The 27,178-nt window shown below is 48.7% G+C and overlaps 1 protein-coding gene and 1 long non-coding RNA gene across 7 annotated transcripts in view; both read right to left on the bottom strand.

The window, feature by feature from the left end:
• Window positions 1–27,178, bottom strand: part of MYH10 (myosin heavy chain 10) — a 125,291-nt gene that overhangs the window by 49,298 nt on the left and 48,815 nt on the right. For 3 of the 6 annotated variants that reach the window (XM_040453226.1, XM_040453227.1, XM_040453228.1), the window contains 10 exons: window positions 18,188–18,251; window positions 16,209–16,307; window positions 13,161–13,304; window positions 12,817–12,912; window positions 11,174–11,292; window positions 10,391–10,543; window positions 6,820–6,993; window positions 4,590–4,763; window positions 4,237–4,351; window positions 61–123 (listed from right to left, as the gene is read on the bottom strand). In XM_040453226.1, coding sequence (XP_040309160.1) covers window positions 61–123; window positions 4,237–4,351; window positions 4,590–4,763; window positions 6,820–6,993; window positions 10,391–10,543; window positions 11,174–11,292; window positions 12,817–12,912; window positions 13,161–13,304; window positions 16,209–16,307; window positions 18,188–18,251 — 1,201 coding nt within the window. The remainder of the gene's footprint in view (window positions 1–60; window positions 124–4,236; window positions 4,352–4,589; window positions 4,764–6,819; window positions 6,994–10,390; window positions 10,544–11,173; window positions 11,293–12,816; window positions 12,913–13,160; window positions 13,305–16,208; window positions 16,308–18,187; window positions 18,252–27,178) is intronic. The other 3 variants (XM_040453229.1, XM_040453230.1, XM_040453231.1) reach the window with 1 other exon arrangement.
• Window positions 25,403–25,944, bottom strand: LOC121015927 (uncharacterized). Its single transcript, XR_005784042.1, has 2 exons — window positions 25,732–25,944; window positions 25,403–25,478 (listed from the first exon to the last, which is right to left on the bottom strand). It is a non-coding gene; the product is annotated as an uncharacterized LOC121015927 (long non-coding RNA).

Raw genomic sequence — 27,178 nt, 5'->3', positions numbered from 1 at the left:
GTTCTTCCTGTGGGCTTAAAACCCTTCTGTTGAGAAGACCTACAGGCTTTATACATTCACCTGGTGGCTCATGAAGACCAGAAACACTGTCATAGAAAGAAGCTCTCTGAATATTCTGAATCTCTAAAGCAGAGAAACAGCAAAAACAGAACAGAAGAGCAGATACACAAATACTTCAGTTAGTGTGAGAGACATTTGACATCACAAGTCAACTTTGAAATCGGGCTACAACACGGCCCCTGTGACATTACTGCCCAGAGAATTGGCACTTCTGGACAAAGTTCTCTACTAAGCAATCTTCCAAACGTCCCCACGCCCGAGGGTCAGCATCAGATCGTATCAGCATTACGGGATTATGTAAACGCGGGATGAAATTTAAGAGAAATAAGGCAGTACTGGAATTGTTCAGAAAATTATCTTGCAATTAGCAAATCGGGACGAGACTGCGGAAGTTCGAGCACTCTGCTAAGTGTACACGTTAAGTCCTTTTACGGTCAAAGATGCACACCGCTGCGTAATTTGACTTCCAATGCAGATTTTGGAAACATATTGGCTTCAAATACAAATTAGCAACAGTTACTAAGGAAAACAAAATTCAAGTTCTGTTGTAGCAAAACGTTAACAGAACTTCAAATCATAAGGTGATACTTCTGGATCATACCCATTACTCACGGAAAATACCCCAGGAGGCACATTTACATGAAAATGCAATCGTTAGGTTTTTAAATTTCTGGATACAAGCCCCAAGGAGTGGCAAGAAGTCGTGTGCAGCTGGTAAAGAAATCCCGAAACATCTTTTAGCAAAAAGGAGGGCGCTAGGAATCTCTAGGGCAGGGCTGCCGTCAGAAATCTTACACTGCTCCTGGTTTGGCCTTGAGTGAACTCCATAAAACCCTAAAAGCCTATTTTAACCAAAATATTCTATACCCTAGGGATTGTGCCTTCACAGGCAAGCTCGACTCATACATCCTGCTTTCATGGTCGGCTGCTCATTGTCTGCTTTTGCATTAACGTGGCTACGAAAAGAGAAAAAACAAAGACGTGTTTTTTCCAGGGCTATTTTCTTTTCCTACAGAAAAGCTCCCCTCTCCCGAGATCCCTACACCCAGAGTGAGCACTGGTGAATTTTCTGCCCTAGAACCCCCGTCAAACGCTGTGCCTGGTGCTGACTTTTTGTACGAAACACACAAACCTCGGAACCGGACAAACACGGTTCCGCCGTCCTGCCTGACCTTCACCCGGAAGATCGGCTCCCCTTCACCACTGACAGCGAGAGACTTCCGTGATCCCGTCGCTCAGATTAAAGTACATCGCCGTCCATCTAAGCCGATGGACAACAGGACTTATGCTAACAGTAGCATCATCAGGACACCAAACACATGGGATTATTCCAGAGCAGATGCTAGCACGGCCAAATCAAGCTTGGGGCACACCTGACCTTCCCGGGGGTTCCGAGCCACGGACCAAGTGCAGATGGACGGGGTTCGGGCTGGGGCCAGAAGAGTCTGCAAGGCTGCTGGCGTTTCTGGAATTAAATACCCTAACTTCCCCATGGACAGAGAACACAGAGGCAGGTAAGGACCCTCCAGACACGGTCCTACCTGTCGGACACACCATCTGGGCTACGGAACACGCATGGACGCCTGCAGTCCAGGCCCTGCCAGATCTTACCCTCCTAACACCACTGACCCACAACTGCCCGACGCTCCCCCACCTGGGGACGGCAAGGCGCAGAGCTAAGGAGAAAGATGGATGGAGGAAGCCCAGGGAGGAAGCTGGAGCCAAGACAGAGGCTCGTGCATCCTGTTACCGCATCTGTGTGTATCCTGACTCTCCCACGAGGTCACAAGCTCTGGGGGCAAGGACACGTCCCTCATCGTCTCCACACGGACCTCACGGACGACCATGGTGAGCATGTGGTGGGAGGGAGTCCTGTATGAATGGGCCAGGTGTTTCCCACGATAGCATTTCTGGTTAAGAAATTAAATAATGGGGCTCCTGGATGGTTCAGTATGTTGAGCATTCAACTTGGCTTTGGCTCAGGTCATGATCCTAGGGTTGTGGGATCGAGCTCTGCACTGGGCTCTGCACTGACAGTGGAGCCTGCTTGGGATATTCTCTCTCCGCCCTTCCCCACTCATTCTCAGTGTCTCAAAAAATAATAATAAAAAGAAAAAATTAAAAAAAAATAAGAGAGTCAAGGGGGCGCCTGGGTGGCTCAGTTGGTTAAGCATCCAGCTCAACTCGGGTCATGCTCTCGCAGTTTGTGGGTTCGAGCCCCACGTTGGGCTCTGTGCTGATGGCTCAGAGCCTGGAGTTGCTTCAGATTCTGTGTCTCCCTCTCTCTCTCTCAAAAATAAATAGATGTTAAAATAAAATTGAAAATTGTTTACAATAAATAAGTAAATAAAGAGTCAAAAGTGGTTTGCAACATCAGGACCAGTCCGTTCGCCCAAGACCTAATTTCTTTTGTTATACGGTCATTATTCCCTGAACACCTTCTCTCCTCATTCAAAATGGAGAAAATCAGTTTTTGAGGCTTCAATGGTAGAAATGCTGGTTTCCTCTGTGCTCTTCTCCTCACACTCAGCTCCCTGCCCCCAGGGGCCTTCATCCCAACCCACAGATCACTGCCAATTTGCCTCTTCACCTCCGTGCTTTCACCCCCACGCTGTCACCCCTGGCTCACAAACCTATGGAAGCCACTTCTCCAATGGAGTCAAGTCCTCCTGAGACCGGAGGTCAGACTTCTCTGTGGCCCGGTTGCAGCCAGGAGCCTCCCTTCCTGTCAGCTTTTGTGACTCAACACGCTGTTCCCTTCCAAGGACGAGGACAACTCCGTGACAATCTGCCTCATCACATGCCAGAGGGACCCCCTTCCCTGTACCGAACGTGGCCAGAGGCTCCTTCCCTACCATTCGCGTGGCATCCGTCACAGCTGTGGTCTGGGTGCATCTGTCTCTGTTTCCTGTGCTCAGAGCTCTTACGGGGGCGCCAGGAGGGCACAGTGGCTCCGCTCCCCCAGCCGTGGCGCCCGGGTCAGTCTCCGCCGAGGGGACGGGCAGCCCGACTCCTCTCGTCTCTCTGGGATGCGTCCCTCGCACATCACCCCCTGCGAGTGCAGGCCTTCCCGGGCCTCGTGACAACCAGAGCTCGGACGGGGTCCGTCCACTCCGGCTCTGGAGTCTCGTGTCCTGTGCTACCGTCTCCTCGCGACAGGCCCGGGGCCCCCTCGTCTGTTCGGTGCGGCCTCGACCGCCCAGGCCGCTGCGCTAACTGGGAGCACTCAGCATCTGGTGCAAGACTCTCCCCCACAGGCACCAAGACCACCTAACCTCCCACCAGCCCACGCCGGCGGGACCCTCACGCTCACTGCAGCTGCCGGACGCGATCGCTCCGGCCCGGAGCTCCTATCCTTCCCTCCTCACGTTCTCCTGTTCCTTCTGCCTCAATACCCCTCGCCCCTTCTTTTTTGCTTCCTGGGTTTCTTTCTATCTCCGAGGAGGGGGCTGGATGACAAGGTCTGGAGATAGTCCAGAGAAGGTGGGGGTGAGCCAGGCTCCTGAGGAGGCTGGCCTCGGGCCAGATCCAGGGTGAAGGGCCCGCGGGGCCTGGGGCCGAGCGAAGACGTGGGGTACAACCAGGATGAAGGCAGCAGCGAGAGCAAAGCTCTAGAAAGCACCGGCCCCCACCCCCCGCGCACGGACATGCGGACGTTTCGTTTCCCTGGTACTCGTAGCACCTTCTAGTCTATGACGAGACACTCGAGGCTCATGTAAATACAAGATCTCAGAGGGCTGATGGAAATAAAAACAACTACTCTCTATGCAGGGCATTTGAACTGTTCACCAGCTACTGCGTGTGTGTTGGGGGGGGGGGGGGGGCGCAGCTCACGGACCTGTATGCGACCCAGAGCGAGTGTACAGGGCCTTTCTGGTTTTGCGTCCCCAGTAACCCTGCGTAGGAACCACACTGGGCCCTGGGTGGCCTGAGGCACGTGTGCAGTTCTTTCCGGCCCTGTGCCTAGAATGTTCCACACTTCCCACAGCATCTGACCAGGAAGGCAGATGGTCTGTTTCCCAGGGTAAATTCCGATGTAGCGGCAGCCCTGCTCTAGGGAAAGCAAGTTTTAAAGTAAAATACATGTACACGGACCTAACGCAAAAGGACCATATATGAGTCTTCACCGGAAAAGTTTCGGGACAAGCTGAACTCCAGGCGGAAGCGCGTTCTTACCGTCCTTCCAAAGCTCTGCCACGAATCTGTCCGACGACTGATGCAGGAGGGTGGCCACGTTGTCGTTCAGCGGGTCCATGTTCTTCATCAGCCACTCGTCTGCCTTGTAGTCCACCTGGCCGTGGTGGGCCACACGAGGGGGGAAAGGCGGACACACACACAAAACAAGAAACGCTTTCAGCCTTAACCCAGAACGTTCTCGGGGACAATCTGAAAGGTGGGTTGTCTCGAGGACCACGCGGTGGTGACGTACACGGTGTTTAGGGTCTGCGGACGTCTACCCGCACGTCTGTCACCAGCACCATCAGATGCGGCGAAACCCTAGCTACCGTTAACCGTTACACAGCCCGTACCTTCCCCGCGTAATGGATGATGCAGAAGTCTGCTTTGTCTTTCAGTTGCCGGGGTTTCTGAAACTTGGAGTGGGAGCCTTGCTCTTGAACTAGTTTTTCGACAAAGGTCTTATCCGTGGCCTTCGGGAACCAGCACTCTTCGTCCAGAAGGGCCAGCACGCCGGGGGGGTTGGCCTGATAATGAGAACGGACAAGTTCACCGTCACTCGCTTTCAACACCAGGATGCCCCTCTGCACTTGGCAGGTTAGTTTCGAGGATGAGGAAGACTTTTCTGAAGCTATGGAAACCAAACTGCTAGGACAGGAGGTAGTGGAGGGATTCTCTCCGTCTCAAAAAAAAAAATTGAAGAAAAACAGAACGAAAGTGACCCTCAACTGGATGGAATGCTTCCAACATCTCACATCCTAACTGATTTAAGTTCCTCTTTAAGGGACGGTTAAATACACAGCGCCCGGTCAAACGGCAAGACTAGTAAGCATTTAGCGGAAAATATCAAAGGGGGAGAGATAATTGATCAATTACTTTATGTATTTGACCAACGCAAGAGTCGCTACTTTATTTCACTCAACTGGTTCACTGAAGAAAGGCCCAGAAACAAAGGCAGATAGTGGACTGTGAGAGGCCTGGGGTCTCTGGGACGATGACAGCGTTGGAGTCAGGCAGTGGAGATGATGTACGATGCTGTGAGCATCGAAACCCACTGAGCCGTATCCCACAAAACGGTGGATTTCAGGGCACATGAGAAGGTCTCAATCAAGAAAAAGTGCCCAGAGTCGGTGCACGGACTTCCCTTCTGGAGGAAGGCGGAGGGCCCAGGAAAGGGACGTGAAACACTCCAAATGTGTTGGCCTAGGTCGCCGCTGCTGGGTCATCCCGCACTGCCACACCACACCGCAAGTACACGTCAGTGACACGAGACTGAATGCGGCAAGTCTGGGGCGAGCCTACGTGATCAGCCTTGGGAATCCATATCCAGGAGCAGCTTTCCTACGTTTATCAGGAAAGCTGGCTCTGTACAAATACTGCTTAAAAAGTGACAGAGATTAAAGTGTACAGGAAACATGTAACCACATGGTCAGAGGAAGGTGGCCGGACAAAGTGCCAGGAGGTAGAAGCTGGGAGAACCCTGTAATGGGCCCCGACCCCAGGGCTCACTAGTTTGTGGCTCTCGGAGGGTTTGGAGCAGCTAAACAAACACTGGAATCGAAGGCAAGCAGGATCAGGTAATCTTCCAGAAGCAAAGGTTCAGAGTCGTAGGTGACTGAACATACCCCACTCACCGGACGACTCTGAGGTTCCGCATTAACACTAATGAGGACACATCTATCTTTGTACTCCAGTTCTTACGTTTTAATCCCTTTCAGTGAAAACACTGCTAAATTCTGAAACAGGATCCCCAGTGTAATTTAACCTTTTCTAAATGGCTCAGTGACAGCACGACTATGAATATCCACGAGTATGGCTCCTTTTTACTTCTGCTACTTCATCCCTCAATGTCAAGTTCTGTGTTATCACTGCTCCTTTAGGTCGGGGGTTTCTAAAGAGCTGGAAGTCTGGGAGACAGGTTTTGGACTGCCAGGGAAAACAAAGAACACACGGCCGAGTCACGGACATCTGTTGGAGATCATAAGCGCACGAGTTACGTGTGGTCTTGCATATTTCTGCGGGAACACTAAACCAGAAGAAAAGGACCTCTGATACGTGCTAGGACTGCTATTAAAAGTACATCTACCCCCAACCCCCTGGAAGAGTCAAATCAGGAAAAACCCTGCCCAACTAAGAACATCCTTGTGCTCACAAGGATGAGCTTTAGTTATGGGAACGAGGGGTCTAAATGCCGTGACTTGCTCCCGGATGACCTGGGCGGCCCTGTGTGGCCCGGGCAGGGGGTGAGGGCACGGTGGAGGGGGGTCTGCAAGCGGCAGGCTCACACACGAGAGGGCGGAGGAAGGGCCTTCCCTGGCTGCTTGCTTACTTTTCAAACAGGTATTTCATCAAAGCATCTCTTTTCTACAATGTTTATGTTAGAAAATTATCTTAAAGCTAATCAGGCTGAGGGCGCCCGGCCAGCTCAGCCGGTGGAGCACGCGACTCTTGATGTCAGGGTCGCAGATTCGAGCTCCACACTGGGCGTGGAGCCTACTTAAGAAAAGACCCCTTAGGTGGGCTAGGTGCCCTCGGGGACGACGCTGTGGGAACGACCGCCGCGCTGCCGGAGCGCGCCCTTACGGGTCTCTCGATGAGGTCGATGCAGGGCTGCAGGTCAAGGCCAAAGTCGATGAAGCTCCACTCGATGCCCTCGCGCTGGTACTCCTCCTGCTCCAGCACGAACATCGTGTGGTTAAAGAGCTGCTGCAGCTTCTCGTTGGTGTAGTTGATGCAGAGCTGCTCGAAGGAGTTCAGCTGCATGGGGCGGGATGCGGGACGTGGGGAGGGAGGGGGGGAGAGAGAACGGGAATCATCAGTCGGCCGCTACCGACACCCGCCACGGGAAATTCTCAGGGACCAGCTGCAGCATGGGTTCTGCGTGAGGAGGGGGCCTGAGTGGAGCGGCCTCGGCCTCTCACCGCACCGGCCGCGGGGGACCTTCCCGGAACGCGCAGAGCAGGGAAACGCTAAACTCTGCGCACTAAGCGCGTCATCTACCTGTGAAACAACTCCATGCCCGCTGCTGAATGGTTAGCAAACAGAAGCGAAGGGATGAACGAGACAGGGAGAAAGAGAAAAGGCAGAAAATCAAAGCGGCGTGGGAAGGTCAGAGGCCACGGGGCTGAGTGTCTGGAAGCCTTGTGGACGGGCTCCTGTTCCCGCTCTTCTCTTCAGCCACAGGCTCTGGAGCGACTTAGGTCCTCCTGGCTTTGGGGGGTGGTGGACGAGACCCTGGCCAGGCCTGATGAGGGTGCTCGGGGAGCGGGAGGCTCCAGCTGCCTGTCCGCGCGTTCCCTCCTCTTAAACGAGGGTCCGCCCTCTGCCAGTGTCAACGCAGTGGTGACGGAGGGGGACCACGCTCCTCATGGCGAGCACGGAGCGCACGGAACCGGCGAATCAACAGCCGCATGCCCAACGGGGACGCCACCTCGTGTGTCCATTAGACGTCGGTACGGGAACTGGATCGTCTTCTCACACGTTCCAGACACCCGCTGTTTCCTTCTTCGGGAACTCGCCGGTTTGTCTACGATGCTGCCGATGGGAAGGACGGATGGACGGGTGGATAGGAAGAATTTTTAAGCACAATCACCTTAGGTGCTAGAAGTTCTCAACCTTTTTCCCCCGAGCCTCCACGCTGTTCGCGAGAAGCACGTGTCCATAAATAACTGCTCTCATTATGAAAAGTGATCTTCAATTAGGGAACGTGTACTCCGTCTCCAAGGAGATTTATAGTCTGAAAAAGCTGTTCCAATCCTCTCCCGGTGGGGGTGTTCTACTGCTTGAGAATGCGGTCACACTTGGAGGGCAGGGACGCGGTGTTTGCCCTGCTCAGCACCATTATTTCCCGGGAATATCTGCAGACTGCCTGGTTGTGCGTATTCACGTTTAGGTAAATGGATTTTGTTCTGCCGTGGGATGAGGAGACCCTACTGCTCTATGCAGCTTGGGCAACTATGTGGGATGGCATTTTTTTTTTAAAAATTGAGTTCCTAACTTGTCTTCCACATTTAAACTACAACTACGTTTTCATATAATCGGTACTTAAAATGGTAATGCGTGGTGTACAATTAAAAGTGGACGAAGAGGGGTGCCTGGGGGGCTCATCTGGGTAAGCCTCTGACTCTCCATTTCAGCTCAGGTCATGATTTCACAGTTCCTGGGTTCAAGCCCCGTGTTGGGCTCCGCGCTGATGGTGTGGAGCCTGCTTGGGATTCCCTCTCTCTGCCCCTCCCCTCTCTCTCTCTCTCTCTCTCTCTCAAGGTAAATAAATAAAAAATATGGGCAAAGAGCCACATGAGAAGTCTCACTCACGTCAACTACTTGTTCTATGGTTAGCCACTGTCCCCTGCTTCTCGTGATCCTTCCAGAGATGTTCTGTGCACTCATGTGTGTGTTACCTTGACTTTTTTCTTTTAACTTGATCTGTCCTGGAGTCCTTCCACAGGAGGATATAAAGCCAGCTCCTTCTTCATACTGGGTGTACAGGACCCAATATATCCAGTGTATGGATATACTGTAATTCCCTGAACCAATTTCCTAATGGTGGACATTTAGGTTTTTTGCATTCTTTCCCCAGGACAAATAACACTCGCTACCACAATCCTGCATTTTTACCTTCTCCATTTTTCTATGGTCCATATATTCATAGGTCAAGACCATACTTCTTGAAGTACAGTTTAATTTTACGTAATGTTTCACTTCTTTTAATATCTTTTTCATTCCTTTTTCAGAATTTTACAGTCTGTTCTTTATTTTCCATTAATTCAACTTTCAAATTAGTTTTAGAAGAAGGTTGCCTAGTCTCCCCCCACTCTTAAAATTCCCATCGGCAGGCGCCTGGGTAGCTCAGTTGGTTAAGCGTCCGGCTTCAGCCAGGTCACGATCTCGCAGTCCGTGAGTTCGAGCCCCGCGTCAGGCTCTGGGCTGATGGCTCAGAGCCTGGAGCCTGCTTCCGATTCTGTGTCTCCCTCTCTCTCTGCCCCTCCCCCGTTCATGCTCTGTCTGTCTCAAAAATAAATAAACATTAAAAAAAAATTTTTTTTAAATAGTATTTCCGTCAGTAGGTTTTGAATGGACATGCTTGCTTGAGAAGTAACTTGGGGAAGATCTGCTGCTTTATGAGGTGGAAATTCCCTGAGAACATGGTACGTTTTCTAGGTGGTTCTGTTTCTCACAGTAGCACTGGGAGGTTGCCTTCGGTAAACTATGCTGTTTCTGCTTAAATTTATTCTTCAGTCTCTCATCTGTTTTTGTTGCGGCTGGAATCAGGGATCTCTTCTTTCATTGTACCTTCTGATTATGTAGAAGGCGACAATTTTTTTTTTTTTAATGCGACACATGCCCAGCCACCTTTCATGATTTCTCGAGTTTTCCACAGATCAGTACATATTCAAGCAATCTCCTCCAACGACAGCGGCAGCTCAGTGGCTAAGACTGCGCCCCCCAGTGACATATCTCAGATCTGCTCAGGCCAGACTGATCGTCTGAGTTGTTCATTTTAAAGCTAAGGCAATTCCATACCCCGTGGTGGCCAGGGTATCACACTGGTCCCACGGAGTATTTAATTTAGTATTTGTGCCTCACCGTGGAGTCAGTCCATCAAAGGAGACATAAAGATGTAAATTTTTAGGAGACTGAAATTGTATCAATGTTTTGGCACAACCACAGCAGCCTTGTGACCGCAAACCAGTGACGGGATGGATGGAGAGGGTGTGGAGAAAGCCAGTCGCAGCAACAGCAAAATACACCAAAATCTATCACCAGACCCCGTGATGCATCTTCGGGACACAGAGCACCATCTCCGTCTGTGTCTGCTACCCCTCGCTCTCCGGTCAGCTAGGTGTAGCCATGCCGGCTTTCTAGCACTTTCTAACACTTGACAAATCCTCTCCCATACAAGATCACTGACTTACTCTCATCACGTAGGAAAACTCGCAGAGGCCGGGGGCTTCTCCTCCTCAGGTATGCTTACCTGTAGCTCCCGAGACACCTTCTGTGACTGGGCCCCCCACTTCCTCCTCACGGCACCCTAATTTGGCCGCACCTGCTCATCTGCCATTATAGCCCCGGTGCCTGCAGTGCACCCGGTACAGAGTGAGCCTTCGTGTTTATTAAAAGAATAAACAGAAGAGCAGGAGAGAGAAAGACCTACCTCAAATATTTCGAATCCAGCAATGTCCAGGATTCCGATGAAAGATGCGCCCTGACGCTTGGTCCTGTCCAGAGCTTTGTTGATGCGGTGGACGAGCCAGCGAAAGAGCCGCTCATAGGTAGCTTTCGCCAGTGCTTCTACTGCAAAATCTGCCTGTAATTAGACAACAACCTTTTATTCTGGAAACCACCTACGAAGCATTACTAGCGGTTATCTGGAGTTTAATGCTCTATAATGTTCCCAGAACTCAAATAGCTTTTGCTACTTAACGTTGTCGCCGTTTGACATAGCGACAGTTAAAGGTACAGGTAAACATAAACTGGAGATGATCTACTGAGGAGAAGGGAGAAGATGCCTAGGAAAAATAGACTCTTTCCTGGGCCCTTGGGGCTCTGTGCAGCCTGTCCGCCCAGTCTTAAAGGAGTCTGCCACGAAACGGGTGGATCCGACGCCCACATTCTTGGTGCTGGGCCACCCACACAGGGACCCGGGAGCAGCACGCCCTACGGCTGAGCAGGCTTCCGAAGTTATACAGCTTTGTCCTGCTGGATGTTCTACCTACCTGGGGAAAGCCTGAGGTGATATTTCAAATTTACTTTAGAAAAAAAAAAAAATCACTTCAAAATTTTTTCTGGAGAAAACCATACAAGAGAAAAAACAACACACAGTACCAAGAAACACCTGTTACAGAATTTCTGTTAAGGTCTGTTACCTGCCAATAGGAAGGTCTTCTGAGGATAACTGGTCATTCAAACGAATGTGCAAAAACAATGTGAAACTCACTTGTTCTTTGGTCTGGGCTTTCTGCACATAGTCTCGGCCGACCTTGATCCGGGGGGTGAGGATAGCCCGAGTGAACTCCATCACATTCATCCCCAGAAGATGGCAGAGTTTCTGTGCAACTAGAGCGTAAAACGTTTCCTAAGTACTAGGCTTCTACCTATGAGCTAGTCACAACACGTTCGATAAGAAACTTCCAGAAATAAACTGAGTAAGTCTTAAAAAAGGACAGGTTTCAGGTCTTCATCCTTTCGAATGAGTACCACTCATCCTTAGGTAAGAAGGAACAGGCAGCGGTTACTTATTCTGGGTAATTCAGCTTAAGTTACGGAGTCTTAGAACCCATGGATGATGCACAGAATGAGAAAAATAGCATTTATGCTAATTTAAATCATGCTACCAGGATAACTGGTCGTGCATAATGATCCCAATAATATTTAGTAGGCAAGAAACCTAAAGGTTTTTAAAAATTTGCATGGCCAACAGCGAGCACTCAATAAACAGCTCATTCCGTTACTACTGTTCTCGGCAGCCGGGCACGTACCTCCTCACGCGCTCACTGGGGACACTGCCAAGTTCTAACAAGTGTGAAAATTATTCTCATTTTTTTAGGTTTATTTATTTTGAGAGAGTGCAAGTGGGGGAAGGGCAGAGAGAGAGAGGGAGAGAGAGAATCCCAAGCAAGCTCCACAGTGTCGGCACAGAGCCTGATGTGGGGCTCGAGCTCACGAACCTCGAGGTCATGACCTGAGCCGAAGTCAGATGGTTAACTGACTGAGCCACACAGGCACCCCTCTAATTTTTGATTAAGTGTTAAAATAAGAAAATTCTATAAGGATAAGCACATTTTGAGTTACACCGGGAATAGAACTTACCCAAGTTCTTACTGGCAAAGACTCGAACCCGCCCCTCCCCACCAATCCACACGTGTTGTCAGCAACTGGACAGTAGCCCTGTGTGGGCATGACAGGCCGTGCCGCAGAGGGCATTTCTTCCTTCGGTCTGTGGCTCTCGCCACTGGCTCGTACCAACTGCTTTGCTTCGACCTCTAGGTCCTGGCCCCTTTTAGTTAACGTGTGTACGAATGCATGCGTGTACGTACTGGATGGGAAGTTGAAAAACACAAAGAAGCACAAAAAGCCAACGGCCCACACCCCTTTGCTAAAATGATAAATGACATTTTAGAGCCTAAAAAAATATACCTGATGGTGGGGTTAGATCTTGGTTTACTTCATTTGATTGGATATTTCAAAGTAGTTCCTGGGTTCCCCACTCCCCATTAAAATGCTGACAAACACATCTTTTTGCATGATGTGTGTTTTGTCTGTCTTACTCCCTTTTCTGAGACTCTATCTACTTCAAAGGGCCAGGCTCAATCAAAAAGTTCCAGAAGTGAAATGAAACACAGCCTAGGAAAGAGAAAATTTACTGGTCACCTGGTGCGTGAGAAGTACAACTTTAGCTTTATGATGTTATTGTGAAGAAATGCGGCCTGATGTTTAAACAGACACCACGGAGAACTTCTTTACGTTATGGAGAGCTGGCAACTTATGCTTGGGAACATGACGACACACAGCACAACACAACTGTGGCCGTGGCACAACAACAAACCACGTAAACAAATAAAATCATATTGGTCAGCTTACCTGTATTTTCTGGCATGGACGCTTGGTCAGTATTTCGCTCCTTTTTGAAAGAAATGTTTCCAAACTGTAGCACTGAAGATACCACTTTAAGCATTGCTTTACATGGATACAGAGAAAAATAAAATTATTACATCAAATTGCAGCAGAGACGTATTCTAATTTATTTTGTGCTAAAAATTAGCTGTAAACAGCTTTTCAGTAACACAGGTCTCAGGAATTTGTACAATTACGGGTGATTCTCATGATTTTCTGTCATTTCCTAGTTTACGCTCTTCCCCCCACCCCGCTGGCTGTGCTAAAGTCTTATTTAAGCGAGTAGCAGAATTGGGGGGAGACCCACGTACAGAGAATTTCCTCGTGAGAGAAGCCCATTATGTGCATTGCTTCCATGGTCTCCTGAAAGTTATCTTTGTCTTGCTGTCCCGGAATGGGAATGTAGCCATTGGAGAGAAATCTGTAGTTATTAAATCCTTCAAGGAGCAGATCAGCTAGGAGAAAACATAACGGATACAGTTTAATAAAGAACCATCAACAGGGGCGCCTGGGTGGCGCAGTCGGTTAAGCGTCCGACTTCAGCCAGGTCACGGTCTCGCGGTCCGTGAGTTCGAGCCCTGCGTCGGGCTCTGGGCTGATGGCTCAGAGCCTGGAGCCCGTTTCCGATTCTGTGTCTCCCTCTCTCTCTGCCCCTCCCCCGTTCATGCTCTGTCTCTCTCTGTCCCAAAAATAAATCAACGTTGAAAAAAAATTTTTTTTAAAAAAAGAACCATCAAGAGACGAAGCACCCCCACCTTCACGCTGGGCTGGGCCGATCACGGGAGACGTGGCCCACCCCCGCCATGCCACCACACTTCTTCCTGTCACACTTTTTCTTCATAGGTTCATTGCAAAAACATGCAGTTTTCCATCCTATCGAGGAGGGAAAACGGGGGTGGAAACTGCAGTTTCTGGGACAGTGGCTTAGAGGATATTTGAAATCAGTAGCCCGGGGCACTTGGGTGGCTCAGCTGGTTGAGCGCCCGACTTCAGATCAGGTCATGATGTCGCGATTTGTGAGTTCGAGCCCCACATGAGGCTCTGTGTTGTCAGCGTGGAGCCTGCTTTGGATCCTTTGTCTCCCTCTCTCTGCCCCTCCTTCTCTCTCAAAAATAAACGAACATTAAAAAAAAAAAAGAAAAGAAATCGGTAGCCGGGAAAGGATGCACATTTTCCAGATAACTAGGCCTTACTGTTTTCACATTTAAATAGTTTAGCCATCTTTTGAGGGAAGGTTTTCAAGCCCTACAGTCTGTAATTTTATCTTAGCAAAGTAGTTTACAGCAAATGTTACGGGGTCAATAGGAAGACAACACGAACGTAAAGACCCAGATGTAGAAGGTACAGAATGTGGAATAGGCAGGTCCTGAGCCAGGCCGGTGCCCCGAAACCCTCTGAGCCCGTTTGTCTGGTGGTAAATCTGCTTCTCAGAGTGAGGTGCAACCCACATTTATGACAGAGTTATCACAGCAGCCGCCCCCATCGACTACTTGTACTTTAGGGGCCCTGAGTTGGAACTTAACGCATCCTTTCGCCAAAGGTGTGGAGACCAGAAGGAGGTTTCTCAGGAGGGGTCAGAATAGATACAGCTGTTTATCTTCACACTTTTGATGTTATCATGTGCTCTCCTGCCGAGAGTTTCTGTCCTGTCACTGAATTCTCACCTACCTCACATTTAACCTCTACTGGCTACCGTTTGCTGTCTTTTCCTCTCTCTTTCTTTTAACACTTTGATCTTATTTTTTTGGTTCATTACGACTGAAGTTACTGCCGGTCTGAAAGCCCGAGAGTTCTCTTCTTCGGCATTACGGACCGTATCGTCTCGGATGTTTAATTTCTCAGTGCAATTACTCTCTTTATTTGTTGCTGATTTTTTTTCCCTTACGGGTCCCTTCTCTCACTTCTGGGCTCAACGCTTCCACAGATGTCTGCGTGAGCAAAAGCCTACAGCCCAGGTGACAAACGTGATACGACGCAGGTGTCTGCTCTCGCACAGGAGGAGCGCCGAATTTTCAGTGCCGATTTCAGAGGAGACCAGGAAGCCGGACGTCCTTCCTTCTCCCTCAGATACCTCTGACTCGGAACTTTAACCCAGCCAGTCCTATGCTTCCAGCCCTTAGGATTCATGACAAAATACATGCATAAAAGTCCGCCATAAGCTCCACCTAGTACTAGTGGAAGCATAAACGTATATGTTCAGTTATAAACCTGGGAATAAAAATATTTACTCAATTTTATCAATTTATTCTTTTTTACTTTTTTTTTTTTAACGTTTATTTATTTTTGGGACAGAGAGAGACAGAGCATGAACGGGGGAGGGGCAGAGAGAGAGGGAGACACAGAATCGGAAACAGGCTCCAGGCTCTGAGCCATCAGCCCAGAGCCCGACGCGGGCCTCGAACTCACGGACTGCGAGATTGACTGTGACCTGAGCTGAAGTCGGACGCCCAACCGACTGAGCCACCCAGGCACCCCTCTTTTTTACTTTTTATATTCATAAATGTTGAAACCGAACTTGTATAAAAATGCGTATCTTCTAATTTAAAACTTCTTCGTTTTTTATGTTATTTTCTTTATAAAGCTTATTTTATTCATCTCGAGAGAGAGAGTGTGCGCACAAGAGCCAGGGAGGAGCACAGAAAGAAACAGAGAGAGACGGACAGACAGAGAGAGAATCCCAAGCAGCCTCGGTGCTGTCGCTGAGAGCCAGACACAGGGCTTGCCACCGTGTACTGGGAGATCACGACCTAAGCTGAAATCAGGAGCTGGGACGTTCCACCAGCTGGGCCCCCCAGGCACCCCTAATTTAAAAGTTTTTTAAAGAAAAGAAACAAACGTACAGAAGATGACGTAACACCATCTATAGAACTGCCACTTAAAAAGTATTTACCCGTGGCACGGAAGTTCTATTTCATTTTCATTTTGGTGTGTACGAAACTACGGTCGACCCCTGGCCATCGCAGGGGGGAGCCGCACGGGTCCACTTACACACAGCTTTTTTTTGGGGGGGACAGTTCAGTTCTATAAATGTATTCTCTCTTCCTTGTGATTTTCTTAGTGTGTCTTCCTATAGTTTATTTTGTTGTAAGAACGCAGTATATGGTGTATACAACCTACAAAGTACGTGTAACAAACTGGTTACCGGTGAGGCTCCCAGGCAGCAGCCAACGATCAGTCGTTCAGTTCTGGGGACTCACAAGTTGGGGGGTGGGTTAGGCCTCCAACCCCCGTTTTGTTCAAGGGTCAACTGTACTGTTTCCCCAAAATGTTCTCTTTCAAAAAAAAAAAAAAAAAAAAAAACATAATACTGAAAACACAGTCAAATAAATACAAAATAGTAGGAAACTTTGTGAACTTACACTTCAGGTGTTCTCCTGCTCCGGATAACAACTGGTAAAAGATATGAAAAGTACGCTCATCTTTTGCTTGACGGACAGCACGAGATTTTTCCAGAAGGTCTGAGCGAAGATGGTTAAGGATCGAATTGAAAAGGTGGCCCTCTCTCCGTGACTGTACGAATTTAATTTGTAAAACATTTTCTTTCTCTGATATATACTAACCCCCCACGATGAACCGTTCTGAATGATTAAAACCTATAAGTGAAAAAGGAAAGAAAACATATGCACTCACGTTCCTCACTAATCTTTGGGAATCATGGACGGAGAGGGTGTTCACGTCAACCCCCCCCCCCGCCCCGCCCCGCCCCTCATCTGGGTTATAGTCAAAGAACACAGCACTGAACAAGGAACTCTAAGAAGCTATAGAAAATGAGCTCAAGCCTTTGAAGGCTGAAAGAGCCTTCTGGGAGTTTATCACAACTTTATGAACAAAGAAGCCAAGGCACAAAGGAAATTGCCCAAAATAACATAGCTCATGAGTGCAGGGACAGAAATCAGGGCTCAGGTGGACCTCAGGACGTGTGCTTGGCCACCGTGGTCCCCGAGAGCCTGGCACACACAGCCTTGTACAAGTGGCTCCGGTCCCTCTACGTCCACTTTCCAAATACCCCGAGATGGCCCTGACCAGACTGACCACCGGCCCCCTATGCTGGTTGTCCAGAGCCGGCCACAACCCCTCCGCCTGGGCTTCCCACACGCCAGAGGCTCACCCCCAACCTGCTTCTGCACTTCAGACCGCAGCACACCCGCCTGTGCGTTTGGGGTGCATCTCTGGGACCCATGTGGGGTCTCCGGTCGACAGTCACCCTGGGCTGTCACACGATCTCCGTTTCTCTGCTCTGGAAGATGACCACCTCTTCTGAAGTCAGCTTTCCCTTCACTTCACCAAAGTGAATCCATTCTGTAAATCAGATTATCCCAAACACATCGTCCATGTTTGGTGGAAAATACATTTACAGGAAAGCTGTCATGGCAGGACCAAAGTGAAGAAACTTGAGATTTATTCCCCGGTCATTTCCAAGTGTTTCTTGTACTTTCTGGCTCTGAGCGTATCTGGAGACGTAAAATACAATTCTGAATTATCCCTTACCTGAGGGATCGAAAGGTTGTACTTCTATCACAGGGTCCCTGATACTTGTCAGAGGTAGCAGAGAACTGTCACCTGTATCCTTCCTAATTGGGACACTATCATTTGGAATCCTTTCCATTTTATTACCTCTGTTTCAATTTTTTTAAATGTTTATTTATTTTTGAGAGACAGAGCCCGACGCGGGGCTTGAACTCCTGAACCAGGAGATCATGACCTCAGCTGAAGTCAGATACTTAACCAACTGAGCCACCCAGGTGCCCCTTACCTCTTTAATCGAAGTAATTCTACATAGACTTCTCTTTTCTTAAAGCCCTTCTATGCAGATGACATCTTGTAGGACGACTCTTTGTATTTGACATTTGTTTCTCCTCTACTTATATTCTGCGTAACACTAACTGAAACTACTGGAACTGTGCCCTTGCAGAAGGCTTGTGGGGGGGGGGGGTGCGGTATATGCCCATCCCACTAATACCGCGAACAGACGGTAAACAAGGGCTAACCCAACATGGACTCAGGAGCAGTTCAATAGGAGGTGCTCACCTCAAGGCTCTCCTACCGCACCAACGTTTCCTGGGTTCAAGTGCAGGTGATTCTCCCCTCAGTGGGACTCTCCTCTACCCCGGCTGTGTGAACACGGTATGGACTGGCATGAAAAACCACCACCACCACCACCACCACCACACTCTGGCATGAACATTCAGTAGCTGGAAGTGTCTGACCACGTCATGATCCCTCTGGGCTTCAGTCTGATCACCTGGGGAGTGGGAGTGATGCCACACGGGGCTGCCCTGGGCCAGAGGAAGATCAACCGCCTCTTCGGTTTGGATTATGCAGTAATGGAAAAGGATACATGTTTCAATGTTGGCCCCAACGATGTAGCCAGTTACATCAAAGTTGATGCGGATGAACTTGCCCTGGAAGTAAATCAGGAGAAAATTGAAAGTAAGTAAGGACACAGAGGGTGTGAACACTGTAGGAAAGTAACAAGCCAGTGCCTCACGGTAAGTATCCATCAGTTGGTTGCAAACATGGGTCTTAATTACTGCCTTGAATAGAAAGACAAGGAAAAAGCCTGGATAAGTTCCCAAAAAAGCAGCAATCAGATAGGCTACCTTCCTGGACTGTGACATAGTAAAAATGAGACCGTAATCATTTACAATTTTTCAGAAGCTCTTCCACATAATCTGAGATCAAAGACATTTGACCGCATTAAAGGAACACTGCATTTGGCCCTAATAGAATTACTTCTTGAAAAAATGATGGATTGGTCTGGTGTAACAGTTTTGCAAATCCCTAAGGAATACTTGGTCTCCCCACGACACACAGAACTGTTTTAAGGAAATGGAAAACAGATTGTTTTGTAACTCATTTCATAAAGTTCCTGTAATATGGAATACCCCAAACGGTAAAGCTGTCATAAAAACAAGAAAGCAAAAATAAAAGCAAGTATCTCCCCTATAAATACAGATATAAAGGCCAAATTAAACCCTTTGCAAAACAAAGAAACTTAACAATGACGATGATGTAAAAACACTATACACTCGCTCATCACCCAAATAAATGGTCAAGGGACTGGAGGGCTTTCCTCGGGGGGAAATGGACAAGCTGATTCCAAGATTTACAGGGAAATGGAAAGGACAAAAAAAATCACCACCATGTTGGGAAAGAGGACCAGAGCTCAGGGACTCACATTACTAGAATTCAGAAAGCTGTGTTTATTAGGATAGATTGGTATTGGTGGGAGGCTAGAGATAACAGACCAAGGGATCAGAAGAGAGTCCACAAATAGACCACATGGGAACAGTCAACTCACCTTCAACAAAAGGCGCCGAGGTAATTTAATAGAGAAAGCCAATCTATTCAACAAACAGTGCTTGAGAAATGAAACCAAAAGAACCTAGACACTTCATACCACGTAAAAAAGTTAACACAAAAGAGATCACAAACCTAAAAGGATGGGCTAAAACTGTAAAGCTTCCAAAACAAAAATAAGACACCATCATTTATGACCTTAGCAGAAAAAGATGTCCTAGAAAGAATGCAAAGAGCGTGAAGCTTTAGGGTTTATCAATTAAAAACAGATAAACTGGGTTTCATCAGAATCTAAAACTTCTTCAAAAGTCACTGTAAAAAAAATGAAGAGTGATACCACACACTGGCAGAGAATATTTGCAAAACACCTACCTGATAAAAGACTTGTTCGCACGATTATTTGAAAAGCTCTTACAACTCAGTTAACAAGACAAATAGCCCAAGGGAAACACTGGGGAAAATATCTATACAGTTATTTCATCAAAGAAGATACGTAAATGGTCAACAGCCTATGAGAAGATGCTCAACGTCGTCGGTTATTCGAGAAAAGCAAAATAAAATGAGCACAAAGAGATACCAGCACACACCCACTAAAATGGCTGACGTTTTGTTTTGGGGACAGAGAGAGACAGAGCATGAACGGGGGAGGGGCAGAGAGAGAGGGAGACACAGAATCGGAAACAGGCTCCAGGCTCCGAGCCATCAGCCCAGAGCCCGACGCGGGGCTCGAACTCACGGACCGCGAGATCGTGACCTGGCTGAAGTCGGACGCCTAACCGACTGCGCCACCCAGGCGCCCCAAAATGGCTGACGTTTTGAAGCAAGACCAGCAAGGAGACAGAAGCAGAACGCTCCTATCGCCCTGGTAAGAATACAAAATGGTACAGCCACTTTGGAAAAGTCTGCCAGTTTCGTATAAAGTGAAACCTAAGTCACCGTATGTGCCAGCGATCCCAATCCCAGTGACCCGGGAGAAATGTAAGACTTGCGCATGAATGTCCAAAGCCACCTGACTCTCAACAGCCCTCAAATGGAAACAACCCAAATGCCCACCAAGTGGAGAATGGTCAAGGACATCGTGGTCCATTCACACAGTGGAATATTACTGGGTGATAAAAAGGAACAAACCAGTGAAATACCCAACAACGTGGATGGACGTTGTACAAAAGAAGCAAGACATAACACACTACATACTGTAGGAGCCCATTCACCGGACATTTTGAAGAAAACAGACCGTGGAAACAAAAGAGATCAGTGGTTCCCAGGGCCGGGCTACACAGACTACACAAAGGCAAATGGAAGCTTTCCCAAGGGAAGGAAATATTCTCTCTCTGGGCCACGGTGTTGGGCTCCCTACAATACACATTTGTCTAACCCTGTCCAACTGTACACCTAAAAAGGGTGAATTTTATTTGATGCAAAACTCAGCTTAATTTTTATAAATCACCAAGGAAGATATCTTAGGATCCTATAAATAATTTTAAAATTTAAAATTTAAAAAACATAATTAGTTCCTTCTATTTACTATGAATAGATTACACGTGGCCCACACCCTTCTACTGGGTGTCCAGTCCACCCACCCATGCTCCTACCCACCAGGACCCTTCTCACCTTTCCCATGTTAGGCCTACATTTATCACAGAAATATTTGCTCTACGTACAAAAAACGAGTACTTAAGTATTGGGATGCTACCGCAGAAAAATTTGAACTATATTATGTGCAAATTATACCTCAGTAATATTGACTTTTGCAATTGAAAACAAGAGGATAATTCACTAAAATCATACTTCATTTTTAAATGTCTATTTCTTTATTACGAGAGAAAGAACAAGAGGGCAGGGGACGGGCAAAGAGAGGAAGAGAGAGAATCCCAAGCAGGCTCCGAGCCGTCAGCACAGAGCTCAACGCAGGGCTCGATCCCAAGAACTGCAAGACCATGACCTGAGCCAAGATCAAGAGTGGGATGCTTAGCTGCTGAGCCACCCAAGTGTCCCCAATGTTTTTTTTGTTCAAGATCATGCGCATTCACAGAGAACTCACCCAATTTTCCAATTAAAAAAACTGCAAACCAAGCGAGGAAAACAAGGTGAAAAGAGAATGCACGTGGGGAAATCTAATGCTATTTCCTGCTGGAGGACCAACAAATGATGGGGGAGGCAAGTAAATTCTACCTCGAAGCCCTGCGCCCTCCTCCTGGGTCTTCCACTCCCACCACCATGGAAGTATCCTGCCTCACGTTATCTGAAAGCCCTGTTCTGCCCGGGAATGCATGGCTGGTTCAGTAACACCAGGGGTGCCATGTCACCCACCACAACGGACATTCCACGAAGGGTCTGCTTCAGATGCTGCTAACGCCCAGAGTGTTCAGGAGGGAGGGGAGAAGCACGATTCCTGTAGGATGCAAAGGCCTTTTGTGACCAAGAGCAAGGCCATGTAGAAAATGCCTCTGACTACACGAGAAACCGTTACAACACAGGCTAAACCACAAGTCTCACAGTTATGACTGGGCGTATGTGGGCAACAGAACAGAACACGTGAAACCAGGTTTCTAGGAAATCAAGATGGCGTCTGTCACTGGCACCCACAACGCCCACTGGCCTAAAAGCTGATGTTAAATCACCGAACTTCGTGAGGTTAACAACATTTTCCGTTCCATCTAAAACCGCAACGCAGGGGCACCCAGGTGGCTCAGCCGGTTAAGCGACCAACTTTGGCTCAGGTCATGATCTCACCGTTGGTGAGTTCAAAGCTCTGCGTCGGGCCCTGTGCTGCCACCTCAGAGCCTGGACCTGCTTCTGATTCTATGTCTCCCTCTCTCTCTCTCTGCCCCTCCCCCGTTCATGCTCTGTCTCTCTCTGTCCCAAAAATAAATAAACGTTGAAAAAAAAAAGTTAAAAAAAAAAAAAAAACATTAAAATAAATAAATAAATAAAACCACAATGCAAATCCATCTTTTAGGGCTTGCTAGAGAACACTTAGCATTTTTCTGCTACTCAGAGTCACAAAACAAAAATGACAAGTTGCTCACTTGGGTGGTGGGTTCTGTTATGGGTGGGGGGAGTGGGGACAGGAAGTTTTGCGTAGATTTTTTTTTTTTAACAGGACAAAACTTGTCTTCTTTTGAGACAGGCTCTTGTGAGGTTACACGAGTACGACTTTTATACAAATGACCATTTTGCACAAATCGTACGACCATGGCACTGAGAGATGCTGACCTAATGGCCCCGAGCAGAAGCAGAATCATGAGGCTTTTGCTCTTTCGACACCCGAGGGACACGGTGGCAGGGCCCCTCCAAAGGACAGAGAGGGGCTGTGGGGACACAGAGAACAGCGTCACACGATTAGGACAGAGAAAGCTTCGCAGGAGTACCACTGGAGCCGAGTAATCTTACAGTTTCTAAGTATGTTAGTTTGCTTGAAGCCACAGGGTAATTAAAGGGAGGCTCCATGCTGGTTTATCTGCAAGCTCTCTGGAGTAAAACTACCACGAACAACACTGGTCCTTGACACACCACAACTGGATCCTGACCTCCTGGCTACAAGGGAAACGGTTCCAGTGTTTTCTAGAGACACGGCATTCCGGGCTAGCAGCTATTCAAAGTGGCACCCGCAGGCCCCTTTATGCTCCCCTGACGACAGGTTCCCTTAGTGCCTGATCTAGAGTAACGAGCGAGATTTAATCCAGAGGCCAGATGGTGGTGTCCACGGCTTCAGCTACGGTGACCCCCAAACTATACCAGAAGCTCGTGAATTAACAAGATGGGTTTTCACGTGAACTAAGGGGTCTTGTTGCGTAGTATGTAACAGATATAAAGATTCCGGGGTTAACGTGGACTGACTGGAAATAGACACCCCCGGTCTGGTGTGAACAAGGTGCTAAGACTCCAGAAAGGCCCGGAAGCTGCCGTGTCTGTCAAGAAGGCTGCCTCGGGCTCCATGCTCGATTGGTTTCCCGCTGCAAACTGTCCTCTGTCGCTGACATGGTCACATCTGCCCCCGGGGAATCTTTAGGGAAAGGCTGGGAGTACTCAAGAGACAGCAGTGAGTGCATTCAATTTACTTACAGACTGTTTTTAGTGTCTGCTTGCTTAGAAGCACACGTGGGGGTGCAGAACCCTGGCTTGCTTTCACCGTCATCTGGTAACCCAGCGGTAGGCAGGGCACCGGGGCCTTTACCGGGCTCTCGCTACTGAGGCTCATTATCTACCAAAAAGGCACATGAAACTGGGGACTGCCAAAATGGCTTGATTCCGTTTGGGGGAGAAAAAAAGATCTTTGCACAAATACAGAGGGCTTCCTGCTAGATGCAAGATGTATCTGTGGATACAAGGCAGAAAGTGAAGTCCCCATTTTAAAAGTTCCGTTACGAGAGACTCATCTCACACAAACCGCCTGCATCTGGAATGCATCTGACTTCTCCACAAACAGACCGGGGCTAACCGTGAACGATTATTTTCCTAAGGGTAATGCTCTCCTCAAAGAATCCCCTTTAATACGGACCATGTGCTCGCAACTTGGAAAGAAAAAGATCATCTTCAGGAAATGATTCGTCTCTATCAGATCAAAGAGATGGAAACAAATGGACTCTAAAAGCTGATGGGAGTTTGTAGTTTCGAGCATTTTCACCGCAAATAACGACTTGGCGCAATTCCCCTGTCCACCCGCCGTTTCCGCGACTTGTCGCTCCTCCGGCGGGACGCGGGGCGCCGCCCCCGCCTGTCCTGGCCACACAGCCGTCCCTTCACGGATCTCAGACGGCCCACGCGTCCAGCCCCGGGGCCCGCGTGTTCCCAGAGGGCCCGGCGCACGTGGTCATCAGTGCCCGGAGGTTGAAGGCCCGGGTGCAGAGGAGCCTGAGGAGGCCAGGGGCTCGGATACGCCCCCGGGGCCTGGAAGAGCGGGCGGGCGGCACCCAGTAGGCCGCGCAGCCTAACCGAGCCCATTCCGTAACTACGAGACGCCCACTACGTACGCGCACGTGCGAGGCGCCGTGCCAGGAACGAAGGATCGCGAGAACAGGCTGACGTCCTCCCGCGAGACGCCGCGCGCTCCCGCACGACACACAGCGGCCGCCCACAGACGCCGAGGAGCGCGGTGAGGAAGGCAGCGACGGACGAACAACCCGATCAGGTGCTCAGGAGACACAGTCGGGCAATCGTGGACAGACCGGGAGTACGTCCTGGAAGAGTGACCCACAGGGCTCACTCCAGTCTGGACACCGGCCACGAGGCAAGGCGGAGTCCGGGAGGATTTTCGTCGTTGCGTTTCACGCTCCCGCAGCCGGGAGGTTTGGTGGCACCAAAGAGTGACGGAAGACGGAAGGAGCACATTGTGAATAGAAAAGGTTCCAATTGGAACACGTTAAAGCTGCGAAAACCACGAAGACCGCCAAACGGCAAGAACGAGGCGGCACCACAGGGCCCGGCAAAGCGCAGGAGCTCCGTAATGAGCCGAACTGCACAACGAGATGGACATTCTGGAACATGTGATTAAAAGACGGGCCTACACGGGGCCGCCCGCTGACGCCGCGAGAAGCAAAGCGTTGGCGGCGGCAGCGCCCACCGAAACCTTCACAGGGAGGCCTCGACTTAGCTGAGCTCCCGACAGCCCATGCGGCCACTCACTCCGCTATTTTTTATGGAACCACTAAAATCAACTACTTTTGTAGCTTGGTGCGGTTAACGCCTTTGGATAGTTTAGTAGCTGGCTATGCTATTTCTCTGGAAAATCCTATAAATATCAATATGAAGTTGACTTCCTAAGAATTACAGCCCGAAGTCAACTATTTTTATTTTTTTAAATGTTTACTGAAAGAGCGCATGAGTGGGGAGGTGCAGAAAGCGGGAGACAGAGGATGCACCCTGTGCCGTCAGCAGAGCCCAAAGCGGGGCTCCAACCCACAAATCGGGAGATCATGACCTGAGCTGAAATCACTCAACCAAGTCAACAATTTAAAGACATTTTTGTTTCTCAGTTGAACTAGCTATGTGTAGGAACACTGCCTTAATGAAAAATATTTTCTTAAAAGATAAGCTTTAAAAAAAATTTTTTTTAAGTTTATTTATTTTTGACACAGAGAATCTGAAGCAGGCTCTGCACCCGCAGCACAGGGCCCCCATGCGGGGCTCGAAGTCACAAACCATGAGATCGTGACCTGAAACCGAGAACTGGATACTTAACTAAGCCACCCAGGTGCCCCAGGAGATTATCTTTTAATAGAATAGGCAGAATAAGACCTTTGGGAGGTGGAACTCTAGCTCAAACAGGGTTTATTGAAGATTTAGACTGGGTAGGTATTCTTGCTGGCAGGATCTTGCTAGAAAACAACCTAAGGGGGCGCCTGGGTGGCGCAGTCGGTTAAGCGTCCGACTTCAGCCAGGTCACGATCTCGCGGTCTGTGAGTTCGAGCCCTGCGTCAGGCTCTGGGCTAATGGCTCAGAGCCTGGAGCCTGTTTCTGATTCTGTGTCTCCCTCTCTCTCTGCCCCTTCCCCGTTCATGCCCTGTCTCTCTCTGTCCCAAAAATAAATACACGTTGAAAAAAAAATTAAAAAAAAAAAAAAAAAAGAAAAAAGAAAACAACCTAAGAAGTTCTTCCTGCCAGTAGGATGTAAAACAAGTTCCTACCAGAATTATTTACATGCACTTTCAGAACAGGATGCATAAATAATAAGCTTTAAGGAGACTTGTGTATAGTAATTACTTTGCAAATAAATTTTGACAAGTGATTACTTTGATTCAGACTCTAATTTAAAAATTTTAAAGGTATATTTCTGAGAGAGAGAGACAGAGGACAAGCAGGGGAGGGGCAGAGAGAGAGGGAGATACAGAATCCAAAACCAGGGTCCAGGCTCCAAGCTGTCACAGAGCTTGATTCAGGGCTCAAACTCATGAACTGTGAGATCGTGACCTGAGCGAAAGTCGCTTAACCGACTGAGCCACCCAAGTGCCCTGATTCAGACTCTAATTTAAAGAAACAAGCTGGAGCAGGATTTTTCAACCTCGACATAACGGACATTTGGGACTGGATAATTCTTTGTCGTGGGGTCCATCCTGTACACTGTTGGATGTTTAGCAGCATCCCTGGCCTCTACCCATCACTGAAACCAAACAACCAAAAATGCCTCCAGGCACTACCAAATGTCCCCTGAGGGACTCCAACTGAGAACCGCTAATCCAGAGTATTGCAAATTACAGATTATAACCTGCCTTTGTCAATACGGAAATCTCTCTAATGATGTATGTGCGGCAGCCAACCTCTGAGATGGCCTCAGTAACCCCCAACCTCCAGTACCGCTGTCATTGCACAGTCCCTTCCCACGCTGTATCAGGGTTGGTCTCCGTGGCCACCAAACTACATCACAGCGTTGGCCCGTGACTTCTAAGATGGGAAAGAACACTGTGTGGCCTCTGTCTTGCTCTCTTGGATCATCTGCTCTTGGGGACCACCAGCTGCCATGTCATGAGCACACATCCCTATAGAGAGGTCTTTGAGGTGAGGGATGCCTTGGAGGAACTAAGGCCTCTTGCCAAAAGCTACCCGGGTAAGTCTGGAAGAAGAGCCTCCGGCCTCTTCAAGCTTCACGTGACCGCAGCCCTCACCAACAGCACCTTCGTGGCACCTTCACGAGAGATGCCGAGTCAGAACCACCCATCACATGGAAGCGGAGATGATCCAGGTTTCAAGTCACCAGGGTTAGGGTAAGTTGTTACACAGCAACAGGTAACTAATACGGAATCCTATTTCCACGTGTCCCAAACGTACAAACGCTGGCAGGCAGATAGGTCCTTACTGCTTAGTAACGCACTCACTACAGTCTTTACCAAAGGACCGGATGGCAGCAATTTATCTTTTTTTTTTAGGTTTTTATGGATTTGAGAGAGAGAGCGCAAGACAAAGCAGGGGAGGGGCAGAGAGAGAGAGAGAGAGAGAGAGAGAGAGAGAGAATCCCAAGCAGGCTCCATGCCATCAGTGCAGAGCCCGACGTGGTGCTTGAACTCATGAACCACAAGATCATGGCCTGAGCTGA

This window comes from Herpailurus yagouaroundi, unplaced genomic scaffold (assembly GCF_014898765.1).
Source record: "Herpailurus yagouaroundi ecotype Mexico unplaced genomic scaffold, PumYag 208, whole genome shotgun sequence".
In the NCBI taxonomy this organism is placed as follows: domain Eukaryota; kingdom Metazoa; phylum Chordata; class Mammalia; order Carnivora; family Felidae; genus Herpailurus; species Herpailurus yagouaroundi.
This window is presented reverse-complemented; position numbering and strand designations above follow the sequence as displayed.